Genomic DNA, 17,379 nt, shown 5'->3' on the forward strand with positions numbered 1-17,379 from the left:
GTGACAGTATATGTGAGTCATTTCTCTGGATTGTCCAGTTTCCAAGAACAGTCCTTCAGTCCTTGCCTGTGCGGGAATAACCTGCAGCAGGGCTGGCTTCATGGGCCAGCATCCCATGCAGTCTCACAGGGCCCTGCCCTTAGAAGGACCTCACGCTTGTTCTACTGCTGTGCTCAAAAAAAAAAAAAAAAGAAAAGGCATATTAGAGAAACAGATTAGCCTGTGATTCCAATTTAACATATAAATTGTGTAACTGACTTAGATTTGGGATTCAAGATTTAACTCTTACTAAATTTATAACAGTATTGGACCATTTAAGAGAAATTTTCCCATCTTGAAAATTTTATCTTAAACAAGGAGCCCTACATTTTTATTTTGCACTGGGCCCTGCAAATTCTGTAGCCAGTCTTGCCCTGTAGTCAGAATTCTGGCAGCCAAGCAGTGGGAGAGGGCTGGAGTTTCAAAGGTCAGTGTGCAGACTCTCCCCAGTCCCTGAGTTTTCTCAGTTGCCTCCCTCTCACCCGCCAAGTTGTGCCTGTTGTCCACCAGTCCATGGTCTCCCCAGTCCAACTTTAAAAGATCCACTTTCCTGCCAGGGTTGGGGGGAGGGACTGTCAGCTGGCCATATGGGCTAGAGGAGGAGGAGATGAGGGGGATAGCTAGTTCCCCTGCTTTTGCTAATTCTGTGGTAGGAATTACCTTGCCTTTTTCATTTGTGTTTTTGAGACAGGGTCTCATTCTGTTGCCCAGGCTGGAGTGCAGTGGCATGATCATAGCTCACTGAAGGCTTAAACTCCTGGACTCAAGCAATCCTCCCACCTCAGCCTCCCGAGTAGCTAGGATTACAGGTATGCACCACCACACCCAGCTTGAATCACCTTGTTTTTGAGGCTTTCTCCCCTGCGGACACTTGCAGAATGGAAAAAGTTGAAACTTAAAATTAATTACCAATTAGCCTATTCCAAAATGTTGCTGACATCTCAACTCTAATATATCTCCTTTCTCATTCTTTGCCCTTATGGGTTTATGCCTTTTGTTCCTTTATTAAGGTTTTGGGAGAAACAGGAGAAGATGCAGGTGTTCAATCTGCCAGGCATGACAAGTAGTCTCAATTTAGCTTCCATAGAAACAACTACTTTTCTCCTTAGTACTCAATTTTTGTTGCTTTATGTAATACTTAATCAAATGATATAATTACAATGACAAGTACAACTGGCATAAATAAGTTTAAGAACAAACCCATTTTGGCCGGACGTGGTGGCTCATGCCTGTAATCCCAGCACTTTGGGAGGCCGAGACTGGCGGATCACGAGGTCAGGAGATCGAGACCATCCTGGCTAACACAGTGAAACCCCGTCTCTACTAAAAATGCAAAAAAATTAGCCGGGCGTGGTGGCGGGCGCCAGTAGTCCCAGCTACTCGGGAGGCTAAGGCAGGAGAATGGTGTGAACCTGGGAGGTGGAGCTTGCAGTGAGCCGAGATTGCGCCACTGCACTCCAGCCTGGGCAACAGAGCGAGACTCTGTCTCAAAAAAAAAAAGAACAAACTCATTTTGACTCTTGGTAAATATGCACCTCAGTTAGTGGGGACAGAAGTATGTGGGCATTAGTCATTTTACAGAAGGAATGAGAGTTGTGGTTAAGTTGGGCAAGTTGAATTAAATGGAGATTAGTCAACTGAGTTTCTATTTTAAATAAATGAATATGAGGCATTCATTCAGAGGGTGCATTATTGAAAGTCTAAATGATTTGGCTTCTTGGACAACCAATTTAACTTCAAAGAAGCTAATCTGTCTTTTTTTTTTCTTTAGAAAAAAATGGGGTTTCATTCTTTTTGCCCAGGCTGGAGTGTAGTGGCGTGATCACAGCTCACTGCAGCCTCAATCTCCCAGGCCCAAGCGATCCTCCCTCTTCAGCCTCCCAAGAAGCTGGGACTACAGACACATACCATGACACCCGGCTAATTAAAACACAGTTTATTTTTGTTTTTATTTTTTTTTTGTAGAGCCAGGGTCTCCCTATGTTTCCCAGGCTGGTCTTCAAGGCTCAAGGAATATTCCTGCTTTGTCCTCCCAAAGTGCTGAGATTACAGTTGTGAACCACTGTGCCCGGCCTAATCAGTCTTTTAAAAAGCCTTAAGCAAACAAATGCCTTTCTGGGATCAGAGTCTTTTCTGCACTTTGACATGGGTAGTATCGAAGAGTCCAGAGTAACCTCCTGACTCGTGGCCTCTGCTCTGTCCTAACTCCCAACAATCCCTGCCTCTGCCTTGATCTCCTAGTGGACTTTAGAGCTGCTTTGACCTCATAGACCTTGGTCTGCATGTATAAGTCATACCTTGTGAGGCTCCCTTTCATAGATACCTGGCTGTCCAGCCTCTAGCCTTTGGGGAATTCAGGGCAGACTGACTTGTCTTTCTATTGGCTTCCTCCTATGCAGGATGTTAGCTTCAGTTTCTCTGCTCTATGTCAGTTATCCATTCTTTGTTTTCCATCTTCCAGAATGCTGACATTTTCCATCTGTCATCACCCGTATTTGTCTTTATATTTGAAGAGTTTACATCTCTTTTTATTGTTTTATTTTTTATTTTTTATTTTTATTATTATACTTTAGGTTTTAGGGTACATGTGCACAATGTGCAGGTTTGTTACATATGTATCCATGTGCCATGTTGATTTCCTGCACCCATTAACTCGTCATTTAGCATTAGGTATATCTCCTAATGCTGTCCCTCCCCCCTCCCCCAACCCCACAACAGTCCCTGGAGTGTGATGTTCCCCTTCCTGTGTCCATGTGTTCTCATTGTTCAATTCCCACCTATGAGTGAGAACATGCGGTGTTTGGTTTTTTGTCCTTGAGATAGTTTACTGAGAATGATGTTTTCCAATTTCATCCATGTCCCTACAAAGGACATGAACTCATCATTTTTTATGGCTGCATAGTATTCCATGGTGTATATGTGCCACATTTTCTTAATCCAGTCTATCGTTGTTGGACATTTGGGTTGGTTCCAAGTCTTTGCTATTGTGAATAGTGCCGCAGTAAACATACGTGTGCATGTGTCTTTATAGCAGCATGATTTATAGTCCTTTGGGTATATACCCAGTAATGGGATGGCTGGGTCAAATGGTATTTCTAGTTCTAGATCCCTGAGGAATCGCCACGCTGACTTCCACAATGATTGAACTAGTTTACAGTCCCACCAACAGTGTAAAAGTGTTCCTATTTCTCCACATCCTCTCCAGCACCTGTTGTTTCCTGATTTTTTAATGATGGCCATTCTAACTGGTGTGAGATGGTATCTCACTGTGGTTTTGATTTGCATTTCTCTGATGGCCAGTGATGATGAGCATTTCTTCATGTGTTTTTTGGCTACATAAATGTCTTCTTTTGAGAAGTGTCTGTTCATGTCCTTTGCCCACTTTTTGATGGGGTTGTTTGTTTTTTTCTTGTAAATTTGTCTGAGTTCATTGTAGATTCTGGATATTAGCCCTTTGTCAGATGAGTAGGTTGCAAAAATTTTCTCCCATTCTGTAGGTTTCCTGTTCACTCTGATGGTAGTTTCTTTTGCTGTGCAGAAGCTCTTTAGTTTAATTAGATCCCATTTGTCAATTTTGGCTTTTGTTGCCATTGCTTTTGGTGTTTTAGTCATGAAGTCCTTGCCCATGCCTATGTCCTGAATGGTATTGCCTAGGTTTTCTTGTAGGATTTTAATGCTTTTAGGTCTAACATTTAAGTCTTTAATCCATCTTGAATTAATTTTTGTATAAGGTGTAAGGAAGGGATCCAGTTTCAGCTTTCTACATATGGCTAGCCAGTTTTCCCAGCACCATTTATTAAATAGGGAATCCTTTCCCCATTTCTTGTTTTTGTCAGGTTTGTCAAAGATCAGATAGTTGTAGCTATGTGGCATCATTTCTGAGGGCTCTGTTCTGTTCCATTGCTCTATGTCTCTGTTGTGGTACCAGTACCATGCTGTTTTGGTTACTGTAGCCTTGTAGTATAGTTTGAAGTCAGGTAGCGTGATGCCTCCAGCTTTGTTCTTTTGGCTTAGGATTGACTTGGCGATATGGGCTCTTTTTTGGTTCCATATGAACTTTAAAGTAGTTTTTTCCAATTCTGTGAAGAAAGTCATTGGTAGCTTGATGGGGATGGCATTGAATCTATAAATTACCTTGGGCAGTATGGCCATTTTCACGATATTGATTCTTCCAACCCATGAGCATGGAATGTTCTTCCATTTGTTTGTATCCTCTTTTATTTCATTGAGCAGTGGTTTGTAGTTCTCCTTGAAGAGGTCCTTCACATCCCTTGTAAGTTGGATTCCTAGGTATTTTATTCTGTTTGAAGCAATTGTGAATGGGAGTTCACTCATGATTTGGCTCTCTGTTTGTCTGTGATTGGTGTACAAGAATGCTTGTGATTTTTGTACATTGATTTTGTATCCTGAGACTTTGCTGAAGTTGCTAATCAGCTTAAGGAGATTTTGGGCTGAGACGATGGGGTTTTCTAGATATACAATCATGTCATCTGCAAACAGGGACAATTTGACTTCCTCTTTTCCTAATTGAATACCCTTTATTTCCTTCTCCTGCCTGATTGCTCTGGCCAGAACTTCCAGCACTATGTTGAATAGGAGTGGTGAGAGAGGGCATCCCTGTCTTGTGCCAGTTTTCAGAGGGAGTGCTTCCAGTTTTTGCCCATTCAGTATGATATTGTCTGTGGGTTTGTCATAGATAGCTCTTATTATTTTGAGATACGTCCCATCAATACCTAATTTATTGAGAGTTTTTAGCATGAAGCGTTGTTGAATTTTGTCAAAGGCCTTTTCTGCATCTATTGAGATAACCATGTGGTTTTTGTCTTTGGTTCTGTTTATATGCTGGATGACATTTATTGATTTGCATATGTTGAACCAGCCTTGCATCCCAGGGATGAAGCCCACTCGATTATGGTGGATAAGCTTTTTGATGTGCTGCTGGATTCGGTTTTCCACTATTTTATTGAGGATTTTTGCATCAATGTTCATCAAGGATATTGGTCTGAAATTCTCTTTTTTGGTTATGTCTCTGCCAGGCTTTGGTATCAGGACGATGCTGGCTTCATAAAATGTGTTAGGGAGGATTCCCTCTTTTTCTATTGATAGGAATAGTTTCAGAAGGAATGGTACCAGTTCCTCCTTGTACCTCTGGTAGAATTCGGCTGTGAATCCATCAGGTCCTGGACTCTTTTTGGTTGGTAAGCTATTGATTACTGCCACAATTTCAGAACCTGTTATTGGTGTATTCAGAGATTCAACTTCTTCCTGGTTTAGTCTTGGGAGGGTGTATGTGTCAAGGAATTTATCCATTTCTTCTAGATTTTCTAGTTTATTTGCATAGAGGTGTTTGTAGTATTCTCTGATGGTAGATTGTATTTCTGTGGGATCGGTGGTGATATCCCCCTTTTCATTTTTTATTGCATCTATTTGATTCTTCTCTCTTTTCTTCTTTACTAGTCTTGCTAGCGGTCTATCAATTTTGTTGATCTTTTCAAAAAACCAGCTCCTGGATTCATTAATTTTTTGAAGGGTTTTTTTTGTCTCTATTTCCTTCAGTTCTGCTCTGATTTTAGTTATTTCTAGCCTTCTGCTAGCTTTTGAATGTGTTTGCTCTTGCTTTTCTATTTCTTTTAATTGTGATGTTAGGGTGTCAATTTTGGATCTTTCCTGCTTTCTCTTGTGGGCATTTAGTGCTATAAATTTCCCTCTACACACTGCTTTGAACGTGTCCCAGACATTCTGGTATGTTGTGTCTTTGTTCTCGTTGGTTTCAAAGAACATCTTTATTTCTGCCTTCATTTCATTATGTACCCAATAGTCATTCAGAAGCAGGTTGTTCAGTTTCAACTTAGTCGAGCGGTTTTGAGTGAGTTTCTTAATCCTGAGTTCTAGTTTGATTGCACTGTGGTCTGAGAGACAGTTTGTTATAATTTCTGTTCTTTTACATTTGCTGAGGAGAGCTTTACTTCCAACTATGTGGTCAATTTTGGAATAGGTGTGGTGTGGTGCTGAAAAAAATGTATATTCTGTTGATTTGGGGTGGAGAGTTTTGTAGATGTCTATTAGGTCCACTCTGTGCAGAGCTGAGTTCAATTCCTGGATATCCTTGTTAACTTTCTGTCTCGTTGATCTGTCTAATATTGACAGTGGGGTGTTAAAATCTCCCATTATTATTGTGTGGGAGTTTAAGTCCCTTTGTAGGTCACTCAGGACTTGCTTTATGAATCTTGGTGCTCCTGTGTTGGGTGCATATATATTTAGGATAGTTAGCTCTTCTTGTTGAATTGATCCCTTTACCATTATGTAATGGCCTTCTTTGTCTCTTTTGATCTTTGTTGGTTTAAACTCTATTTTATCAGAGACTAGGATTGCAACTCCTGCCTTTTTTTGTTTTCCATTTGCTTGATAGATCTTCTTCCATCCCTTTATTTTGAGTCTATGTGTGTCTCTGCACGTGAGATGCGTTTCCTGAATACAGCACACTGATGGGTCCTGACTTCTTATCCAGTTTGCCAGTCTATGTCTTTTAATTGGAGCATTTAGCCCATTTACATTTAACATTAATATGGTTATGTGTGAATCTGATCCTGTCATTATGATGTTAGTTGGTTATTTTGCTCGTTAGTTGATGCAGTTTCTTCCTAGCCTCGATGGTCTTTACAATTGGCATGTTTTTCAGGGGCTGGTACCGGTTGTTCCTTTCCACGTTTAGTGCTTCCTTCAGGAGCTCTTTTAGGGCAGGCCTGGTGGTGACAAAATCACTCAGCGTTTGCTTGTCTGTAAAGTATTTTATTTCTCCTTCACTTATGAAGCTTAGTTTGGCTGCATATGAAATTCTGGGTTGAAAATTCTTTTCTTTAAGAATGTTGAATATCAGCCCCCACTCTCTTCTGGCTTGTAGAGTTTCTGCCGAGAGATCAGCTGTTAGTCTGATGGGCTTCCCTTTGTGGGTAACCCGACCTTTCTCTCTGGCTGCCCTTAACATTTTTTCCTTCATTTCAACTTTAGTGAGTCTGACAATTATGTGTCTTGGAGTTGCTCTTGTCGAGGAGTATCTTTGTGGCATTCTCTGTATTTCCTGAATCTGAATGTTGGCCTGCCTTGCTAGATTGGGGAAGTTCTCCTGGATAATATCTTGCAGAGCGTTTTCCAACTTGGTTCCATTCTCTCCGTCATTTTCAGGTACACCAATCAGATGTAGGTTTGGTCTTTTCACATAGTCCCAAATTTCTTGGAGGCTTTGTTCATTTCTTTTTATTCTTTTTTCTCTAGACTTCCCTTCTCACTTCATTTCATTCATTTCATCTTCCATCAGTGATACCCTTTCTTCCAGTTGATCGCATCTGCTACTGAGGCTTCTGCAATCTTCGCGTAGTTCTCGAAACTTGGCTTTCAGCTCCATCAGCTCCTTTAAGCCCTTCTCTCCATTGGTTATTCTAGTTATCCATTCGTCTAATTTTTTTTCAAAGTTTTTAACTTCTTTGCTATTGTTTTGAATTTCCTCCCGTAGCTCGGAGTAGTTTGATCCTCTGAAGCCTTCTTCTCTCAACTCATCAAAGTCATCCTCTATCCAACTTTGTTCCGTTGCTGGTGAGGAACTGTGTTCCTTTGGAGGAGGAGAGGTGCTCTGCTTTTTAGAGTTTCCAGTTTTTCTGCTCTGTTTTTTCCCCATCTTTGTGGTTTTATCTACTTTTGGTCTTTGATGATGGTGATGTACAGATGGGTTTTTGGTGTGGATGTCCTTTCTGTTTGTTAGTTTTCCTTCTACCAGACAGGACCGTCAGCTGCAGGTCTGTTGGAGTTTACTAGAGGTCCACTCCAGACGCTTTTTGGCTGGGTGTCAGCAGCAGTGGCTGCAGAACAGCGGATTTTCGTGAGACCACAAATTCAGCTGTCTAATAGTTCCTCTGGAAGTTTTGTCTCAGAGGAATACCTGGCCGAGTGAGGTGTCAGTCTGTCCCTACTGGGGGGTGCCTCCCAGTTAGGCTGCTCAGGGGTCAGGGACCCACTTTAGGAGGCAGTCTGTCCGTTCTCAGATCTCCAGCTGCGTGCTGGGAGAACCACTACTCTCTTCAAAGCTGTCAGTCAGACAGAGACATTTAAGTCTGTGGAGGTTCCTGCTGACTTTTTGTTTGTCTGTGCCCTGCCCCCAGAGGTGGAGCCTACAGAGGCAGGCAGGCCTCCTTGAGCTGTGGTGGGCTCCACCCAGATCGAGCTTCCTGGCTGCTTTGTTTACCTAAGCAAGCCTGGGCAATGGCGGGTGTCCCTCCCCCAGCCTCGCTGCCTCCTTGCAGTTTGATCTCAGACTGCTGTGCTAGCAATCAGCGAGATTCCGTGGGCATAGGACCCTCCGAGCCAGGTGCGGGACACAATCTCCTGGTGTGCCGTTTTCCAGGCCCGTTGGAAAAGTGCAGTATTAGGGTGGGACTGACCCGATATTCCAGGTGCTGTCTGTTACCCCTTTCTTTGACTAGGAAAGGGAACTCCCTGACCCCTTGCGCTTCTCGAGTGAGGCAGTGCCTCGCCCTGCTTGGGCTCGCGCACAGTGCGCTTCACTGACTGTCATGCACCCACTGTTTGGCACTCCCTAGTGAGATGAAACTGGTACCTTGAACAGAAATTCAGAAATCGCCCATCTTCTGTGTCGCTCAGGCTGGGAGCTGTAGACTGGAGCTGTTCCTATTCGGCCATCTTGGCTCCACCCCTCACATCTCTTTATTTTATTATTACTATACTTTAAGTTTTAGCGTACATGTGCACAACGTGCAGCTTTGTTACCTTCATAGGTGGGAATTGAACAATGAGAACACATGGACACAGGAAGGGGAACATCACACACCGGGGACATCTTTTTTAAAAACATTGTTATCCCTTTACTATCAGTTTAATGAAGTTTCTGAGGGGTAGAGAATCACTGCTTCTCTCGAGTATTTCATGTTTGACTTTCTGTCTACGGTGGTAGGTTCCTGTTTCCTAAGCTGATATTTCCTTGATCTCGTGATTCTTCTGAAAACAGGAGTCTCAGTTTTTAGCTTTCTAGACAATTTGAAAAAGACATCTACTCAGCCTTCGGAGCCCTATTTGTTCTGTGTTTAATATGCAGCCAGAAGCAAGTCAATGTACGTCAGCTTTTGCAAATATCAATTAGAACTTAGGGGATGTGTCAGGATAAAAGTTAAGTGTAATTAGTTTAAGTCAAGCTAACTCTAGGAAATTTCCTCTTGATAGAAAAATAATACTCATAAGATCAGATGAGCTTTTCTCCTTTGACTGTGAGGAAGGGAATATTTAGGGACTGGAAGTTAAAACTTTCCTTAGAACAAGATTTGGATTTGTAAAATTTCCTAAACTCACAGCAATTGTTTTTTTGTACAGTTACATGGCACTTCCAGTTTCAAAGATCCTTTTTTGGGGAGGTGGGTAGAACTTAAAATAATACCTTCCATCTTTAGTACAGTTGTTGGTGGGGTATTGGTTCCAGGACACCCCCACAGATAACAAAATCTGCAGTTGCTCAAGTCCCTTATATAAAATGGCATATGTAGTATTTGCATGTAACCTATGCACATTTTCCTGTATGCTTTAAATCATCTCTAGATTACTTATCATACCTAATACAATGCCTACACATCACTTCTTTCACATAGATTCAATGTAGTACTAGGTGAGCAGCAAATTCAAGTTTTGCTTTTTGGAAGTTTGTGGAACTCCCCACCCCCAAATATATATATATATAATATAAAATATATATTATATATTAATATTATATATAATAGTAATATATAATTTTTTATATTATATATAGAAAATATATATTATATATTTCATATATATAAAATATATATTTTCTATATATAATATGAAATATATATTATATATTTCATATATATAAAATATATATTTTCTATATATAATATGAAATTTATATTATATATTTTCTATATATAATATAAAATACATTATATATATTTTCTATATATAATATGAAATATATATTTTTTCTATATATAACATGAAATATATATATTTTCTATATATAATATGAAATATATATATATATATTTTTTGAGACAGCATCTCACTCAGCCACTCAGCCACCCAGGCTGGAGTGCAGTGGTGTGATCTCGGCTCACTGCAACCACCGTCTCCCGGTTTCAAGCAATTCTCCTGTCTCAGCCTCCTTAGTAGCTGGGATTACAGGCGCCTGCCATTATGCTCAGCTAATTTTTGTATTTTAGTAGAGACAAGGTTTCACCATATTGGCCAGACTGGTCTTGAACTCCTAACCTCAGGTGATCTGCCTGCCTTGGCCTCCCAAAGTGCTAGCATTACAGGCATGAGCCACCACACCTAGCCTCCCACCAAATATTTTTCATCTCCAGTTGATTGAATCCATGGATTTGGAACCCATGGATACAGAGGGCTGACTGAATATAACTTTTTCACATATTTGGGTTTTTTTTTTTCTGCAGAAATGTAATCAGTTCTTTCAGAGTAGAGATTGTTTCTGATACATCTTAGCATCTCTGAGTGCCAGAATGAGGGCATACCATAAGGTCAGGCACATAGAGCTCGTTTAATCTATCAACCCATGAGTGAGGAGCTACTATAACTCTAATTTTATAGCTGTGGAAACTGAGGCACAAGCGACACAGCTGTAGTAAGAGGTAGAGGTAAGAGGTAGTAACTTATTTTACAGAGGGAATGAAAATGGTGGATAAGTTGGACAAGTTGGTTCCTAGGATAGCACCAACAGGAACTGACTCCACTGATTAACCAGGTTAGCTGCCTCCTACCCAAGTACACTGCAGGATTTGCCTTCAGTGACAACATGCAAGGTGCTTTCCAGAGAGACATATCTGGGACTTCATGGAGCTTGCAGAATCGGTTGTATGACTGCTGGCTAATAGGTGTTTGATAAGTTTGGCCTAAGACTGTCTCTGAAACATACCACCTGAAGCGTGGTTGTGGAGAAGCCTCATAGCTCAATCTATATCTTAACTATTGGAGGCTACTGATACCTGTCTTAAAGATGTTATTAATAATAAATATGAATGACCAAATTGACTTAGGTTAATTTGTAACCTCCTTCTCCCTTAGTTATCTGCAGCCGAAAGAAATCTAGTCTAAGAGTCACAAAATATCTTGTGAAAATTTACCACAGGCCTCAAACAGAGACTTGGGGGGGCTGAAGTCTCTGACATGAAGCGCTTCCTGCAGGGTATAAGCATTTGGAACACGGGTAAGGCCTATGGGCTAAAATCTCCAACCAGCAGCGGTTGGAAATTCAGTGTTGTCCCTAAGCACTATAGATCTCCTGAGTGTTTTGAATTCCAGTGGGAAGGGAGTTCTGATAAAAGGCAGCTGGGTTTGGAAGGATTGTAGCCTCAGGATGGCTCCTCTCCCTTTTGACCCATTGTTGAGGAAATTCTGCCTCAGCAGCCCTGTCTCTCTCCCTTTCTGCATCCATCTCATAGTCCCCACTGGTGATCCCCCACCTCAAGTAGCAAATTCCAAAGACGTTGGAGAATGTTGGCCTTGTTGGTTGTCTCATATCAGAAATAATCTGAGAGTTGCTTGTGAATTGCAGGACTATTGAGATTTTAGGTCAGAAGCGTAGAACTGGTACTTTTTTTTTTTTTTTTTTTGAGACGGAGTCTCACTCTGTCGCCCAGGCTGGAGTGCAGTGGCGCAATCTCCGCTCACTGCAGGCTCTGCCTCCCGGGTTCATGCCATTCTCCTGCCTCAGCCTCCTGAGTAGCTGGGACTACATGCACCCGCTATCACGCCCGGCTAATTTTTTGTATTTTTAGTAGAGACGGGGTTTCACCATGTTAGCCAGGATGGTCTCGATCTCCTGACCTTGTGATCCGCCTGCCTCGGCCTCCTGAAGTGCTGGGATTACAGGCGTGAGCCACTGCGCCTGGCCAGAACTGGTACTTTCAAAATGTCTTTTTATGTTTTAATTATTTTTTTTTAAAGAAATAGAGATGGGGTCTTGCTATGTTGTGCAGGCTGGTCTTGAACTTCTGGCCTCCAGCGATTCTCCTGCCTTGGCCTCACAAAGTGCTGGGACTACAGGTGTGCACCACTGCACCCAGCCTTTAAAATGTCTTAAAAAGTGAAAAACTATATTTGAATATAAATAAAGAATTAAGAACAACACTTGAGTATCGAGACTATATTATCCAATACAATTGATGAAACTATAGACCATACTCTCTAGACTTTCACACAAGCTTTTCAGTTTTAATTTCACATAATTTGAAAAGTGATGTACATGTGACTATAGAGCATTGAAATGTAACTCATACAACTGAGGAACTGAATTTTTTATTTTATTTTAAGTAACTTAAATTTAAATAGCCACTTGTGAGTAGTGGCTACCATCCTGGTCCCCACACATCCAGAACATGGTGATAAGCCTGTATCAGGATAGTCTAGGTTATGTTGCAGCCCCAGAGAACCCTAAAATCTTGGTGATTTATAAGAACAAATGTTTATTTCTTGCTTTTGTTATGTCCCCATTTTGGGTTGGCCAGAGACCCAGATGGCTGCAGCAGCCACCATCTCATGTGTTGCCAGTCATTATGGAGAGGCTTGTACCAGCACATAAATGCTCTGGTCCCAAGGGTACATACATCACTTCTGGTCACAGCTCACTGACTAGGACTAGTCACATGGCCCCATCTAACCAGGAAGCCGAGAGTGAAGCCCTAACTCTGTGCAGAGATCCTTAGCAACAACTGCCACTGACATTAGCCCCCGCTTTCAAAATACAGAGAAGGAGTCCCAAGGGATAAAGAGAGTAGTGCTACTTGTGTTTTCTTGAAAAATGGAGAATTGGGTTTCTCACAACTCAATTATTTATTACCTCCTAGGTACTCATTAGCACAGATTTATCAAAAACAGGTAAGGTGTGGAGCAAAAAGCAAATTTCAAACATTTTAACAAAAATAAAAAATCTTTACATAAATTTAGAGCTGACAACAGTCAGCATGTCATATTAGTTGCATGTAGGAAATATCTTTTAATAAGATATGCAATGCAAGGAACAATCAATGGATTATTTTTTATATGTTTGGGATGAAAATGAATGGAAGAAAATATATCTGTTATTTTTCTCAGTGCAGCATATAAATTGTACATTTTTCACTAGCAAGGAATAAAAAGTCATTTTCCTTAAAAATAACAAATTACTAGGGACATTTGTGGATTGTGATTGTCTTAAAAATGAAAACACTAAATATTTATTAACTAGACAATGGATTGTTTCTTTCCAGACTACATCAAAGAATCAGAGAATTATCTAGCCCTACATTTAACGGCATGTCTTAAACTCTTTCTAGACTATTCACAATATTGTTTGAACATTTGAAGACATGGGGGCCTCGCCATCTGATATCTGACAACAGACTTCTTGTAAAGCAGGACTGGTAGTTTCCTGATAACAAATTCTTCAATATGAAGATATGGATAAAGCATTTGGCTGCCAATAATGAATTGCACCAAAGTCACCAATTCAAACCATGCCCTGGTAAATAGTATCGGTGATGATTGATGATGATGATAATGTCATGTGTTAAAAATGTCATATAGAGTTTAGCATTTTGAGAACCTGATATTCTGTAACAGTGGTCCCTAACCTTTTTGGCACCAGGGACCACTTTCATGGAAGACAGTTTCTCCATGGACCGGGAGAGGGGGTGGTTTTGGGATTATTCAAGCACGTTATATGTATTGTGCGTTTTATTTCTATTATTATTACATTGTAATAATACATTTTATTATAATAATATAAAATAATAATTTTATTACATTGTAATAATAATAAGTATACAACTCATCATAATGTAGAATCAGTGGAAGCCCTGAGCTTGTTTTCCTGCAACTAGACTGTCCCATCTAGGGGCGATGGGAGACAGTGACAGATCATCAGGTGTTAGATTCTCATAAGGAGCGTGAAACCTAGATCCCTCACATGAGCAATTTACAATAGAGTTTGTTCCTGAGAGAACCTAATGCCGCTGCTGATCTGACAGGAGGCAGAGCTCAGGCGGTAATGCGAGCAATGGGGATCGGCTATAAATATAGATGAAGCTTTGCTCACTTGCCCACTGCTAACCTCCTTATGTGTGACCTGGTTCCTAACAGGCCATGTACTGGGGGTTGGGGACACCTGCTCTATAAGATATCCTTCTAGAATGATATAGTACTGATGCTCAAGAGAAATTTTGAACTAAATGTGTAAATTAGGCTACCTATATAAACAAGAACTTCCTAAATCATTCTGTTCTATAGTAAAACACAACCACATAAGCCAGTTCTTCACATCTATGCACCACAGTGTTTGTTTTTCATTTCCAAGATATATCTGTGTCCTTTACAACTGGTAGCATAGAAAGAAAGAGAAGTCTGCAAAGATTGAACAAACGGCATGCACTGTGGTATCCTTTATTTAAAAACTGTGAGCTGACTACAGTTGTAGTGTTCTCATTTACCATTCTGATGGCATAATAAACCAAGAGAACATTAACACAATCCCAAGGCATTAAACTGTAACACACATATACACCACACATGCACACACACAACATACACACACACAAAGGTTATATTCTGAACACAAAAGTGATAGAAAAAAGCTTTGAATGCTCTAAATCAAATGAAAACCCTTTATTATAATAAACTGTGGCAATACTGTGGCTATTATGAAAAATATTGGAACTATTTTAAAAGCAAAAGGAAAAATACTGGCAGTTTGAAACTAGCAGCAAAAAGCAGATAAAAATAGCATGGAAGATAACGTAAGACTAATATCAAAATTCTAATGTTGATACTGTGTAGGATTGCACTGAAGTAATTTTAAATTGGTTCTTAAGGAACTCTTAAAAAGTCCCTTAAAAATATTAAATTGTTGCACCTTACAAACAGTGGAAAAGAAAAAAAAAGTATTTGGAATGTTACACACACACAGAGAGGAAATGTATTAGGTCTATCAATTATGGTCTTTGTTTATGACCTTCAAAAAGTTTTATGAAGAAAAAATTTAAGTGCCAATGTAGTGAAAGAAAGTTAAAAATTCCTAAAGACGCAAGTCTGAGTGCATTTACCACGTCTAAGAATATATTTAAAGGCTGGGGGCAAGGCATGATTAATGCACATTTAAGAAGAAAAATATGGAACCCATAAGGTAGGTCAAGTTCTTTGGAGAGTGTTGAGAATGAAGATGTATTAAACTCTGGCTATCTTGGAGGAGATTCCAAAGTACATGGAGTTCTCCAGCTCTTTATCAGTTGAAATCTGTTTCATCATGGCCAATAGATAATTAAGACTAACTTTTTAGCAAATTGATTTCTCCTGTATTCAAACACAAAAATCTTTACCACACATTCAGAGCTGATATTCTATAACAGCACAAATAAGAATCCTTGTTTGCAAAGGAAACCACATTAGCAAGGATTTTTTTTTTTTCCATGGGTTCTTAACCATATGTCTGAAGCTGCTAGATATCTGCAAAGAGGGGATAAGTTTAGATTTCCTACTGATTTTGGAAGAAAAATATTTTCCTAAGGAAGCCAGAGTCATCCATGAGCAGGGACCTGTCTTCAGAATCTAAGAAGCATAATGTCCTTAATGCTTAAACTCATGACAAGTTGAGATTCAGAAAAACTGGCAGGTGGAAGGGGAAAGAGAAGTGGAGAGTTTGAACATCTGCAGTGTACTTTGGAATAAAGTGGCTCAACTGCTTTTAGAAATGAATTGCTGGAGTACTGGGAGAAAACCCAGTTCTCTAGAGTCAGGGGGTGGGGAGAGAGAGGCCTCCCATCTCCAGGGACCCTCTGGGCTGAGCTGTGGCCCAGAACTCTTGTTTTGGCCTTATTTTTAATGAGCGCATTCAAGTGGAGAATTTATGACTTTGCCCAGATAAATATTTGGTTTGGTTACTTTCTCTCTAAAATCAATTGGTCAGCCAAGTTACTGGTGATTTCCCTAAATGAAATCTAGCTGCACTAGTATCTTAAGGTGCCAGCTAATGTAGATTAATGCCCATCAATAACGCTGCTAGGTATCAACTGCTGTTTCTGAAGAATCAACCCACAAATGACTTAACTAGATAATCTATCACACTAGGTGCTTTTACTATCTTGAGTTTTTTTTTTTTTTTTTAGAGAAATAGTCCTTTTAATATGACTTAGAAACTGCTTTTCTCTGGCTTTGTTTCACTCTTCTTCCTCTTCCCCTTCCCCTTCGCCTTCCTCCATCGTTTCCACAATGAGCTCTGCTGTGCAGGTGGCTTCTCCAAGACTGTTGACAGCCTTGCAGGTGTACTTGGCATCGTCATCCCCGCAAACATCACTAATAATTAAAGAGCAGTTCCCGTCCTCATCGTAGTCTATCTGGAAGTGGCGGGACTCCCTGATTGACTGGTCATCTTTGAACCAGACAACCTCGGGGTCTGGGTATCCTGCATCACAGGGAGAGAACACAAGTTGCAGGAACTGTTATTCAAAATTTCTTATCAACTCATGCAAGCAACTCGTAAGCTACCACTATTGATTAAGGTGGTTAAGGAAAAAATTTTGATGTTGGCCTTTATCAACTGTTTTGATATCTACATTAGAATATGGACATGTCTTGTAAATACCAATATCTGAAACCCCAAATAGAATATTTTAAAGTTGTTCCATTTCCCACACATGTTGGACTAGCACCACATCCCACCTATTAAAAAACTTAATAGTTTTTTTTTTTTTTTTTTTTTTAAGTGATGAGTCTCACTCTGTTGCCTAGGCTGGAGTGTAGTGGCATGATCATAGCTTACTGTTGCTCAAATTCCTGGGCTCAAACGATCCTCCCTTCTCAGCCTCCTGAGTAGCAAGACTATAGGCATGAGCGACCATGCTCAGTTAAACATCCCACCTTTCACTTTTTGGGGGATAGGGGGGCAGGGTCTCATTCTATCACCTAGGCTGGAGTGCAGTGGCATGAACATGGCTCACTGCAGCCTCAACTTCCTGGGCTCAAGAGATCCTCCTCCCTCAGCCTCCCAAGTAGCTGGAGCTATAGGTACATGCCACCATGCCCGGCTAATTTTTAAAAAGTTTTTTTTTGTAAAGACAGGGTCTCCCTATGTTGCCCAGGCTGGTCTCAAACTCCTGGGCTCAAGGGATCCTCTGACCTTGACCTCCCAAAGTGCTGGGATTACAGGTGTGAGCCACCACACCCACCCATCTTTAAACAGACATAGAGTACTACCTGAGGCTAGGCATGGTGGCTCACACCTGTAATCCCAGCACTTTGGGAGGCCGAGGTGGGCAGGAGTTCAAGACCAGCTTG

At 40.6% G+C, this 17,379-nt stretch overlaps 1 protein-coding gene across 9 annotated transcripts in view; it reads right to left on the reverse strand.

Annotated features, from left to right (window-relative positions):
- Window positions 1-14,463: 14,463 nt before the first annotated feature.
- Window positions 14,464-17,379, reverse strand: part of MYLK (myosin light chain kinase) — a 285,888-nt gene continuing 282,972 nt past the window's right edge. For 6 of the 9 annotated variants that reach the window (XM_030802243.1, XM_030802239.1, XM_030802241.1 and 3 more), the window contains one exon: window positions 16,206-16,507. In XM_030802243.1, the coding sequence (XP_030658103.1) occupies window positions 16,263-16,507 (245 nt within the window). In that variant the 3' untranslated portion in view covers window positions 16,206-16,262. Of the gene's footprint in view, window positions 16,508-17,379 lie in introns of all 9 variants that reach the window. The other 3 variants (XM_030802237.1, XM_030802244.1, XM_030802245.1) reach the window with 1 other exon arrangement.

The sequence above is a fragment of the Nomascus leucogenys genome, chromosome 21, assembly GCF_006542625.1.
Source record: "Nomascus leucogenys isolate Asia chromosome 21, Asia_NLE_v1, whole genome shotgun sequence".
NCBI classification, from domain to species: Eukaryota; Metazoa; Chordata; class Mammalia; order Primates; family Hylobatidae; genus Nomascus; species Nomascus leucogenys.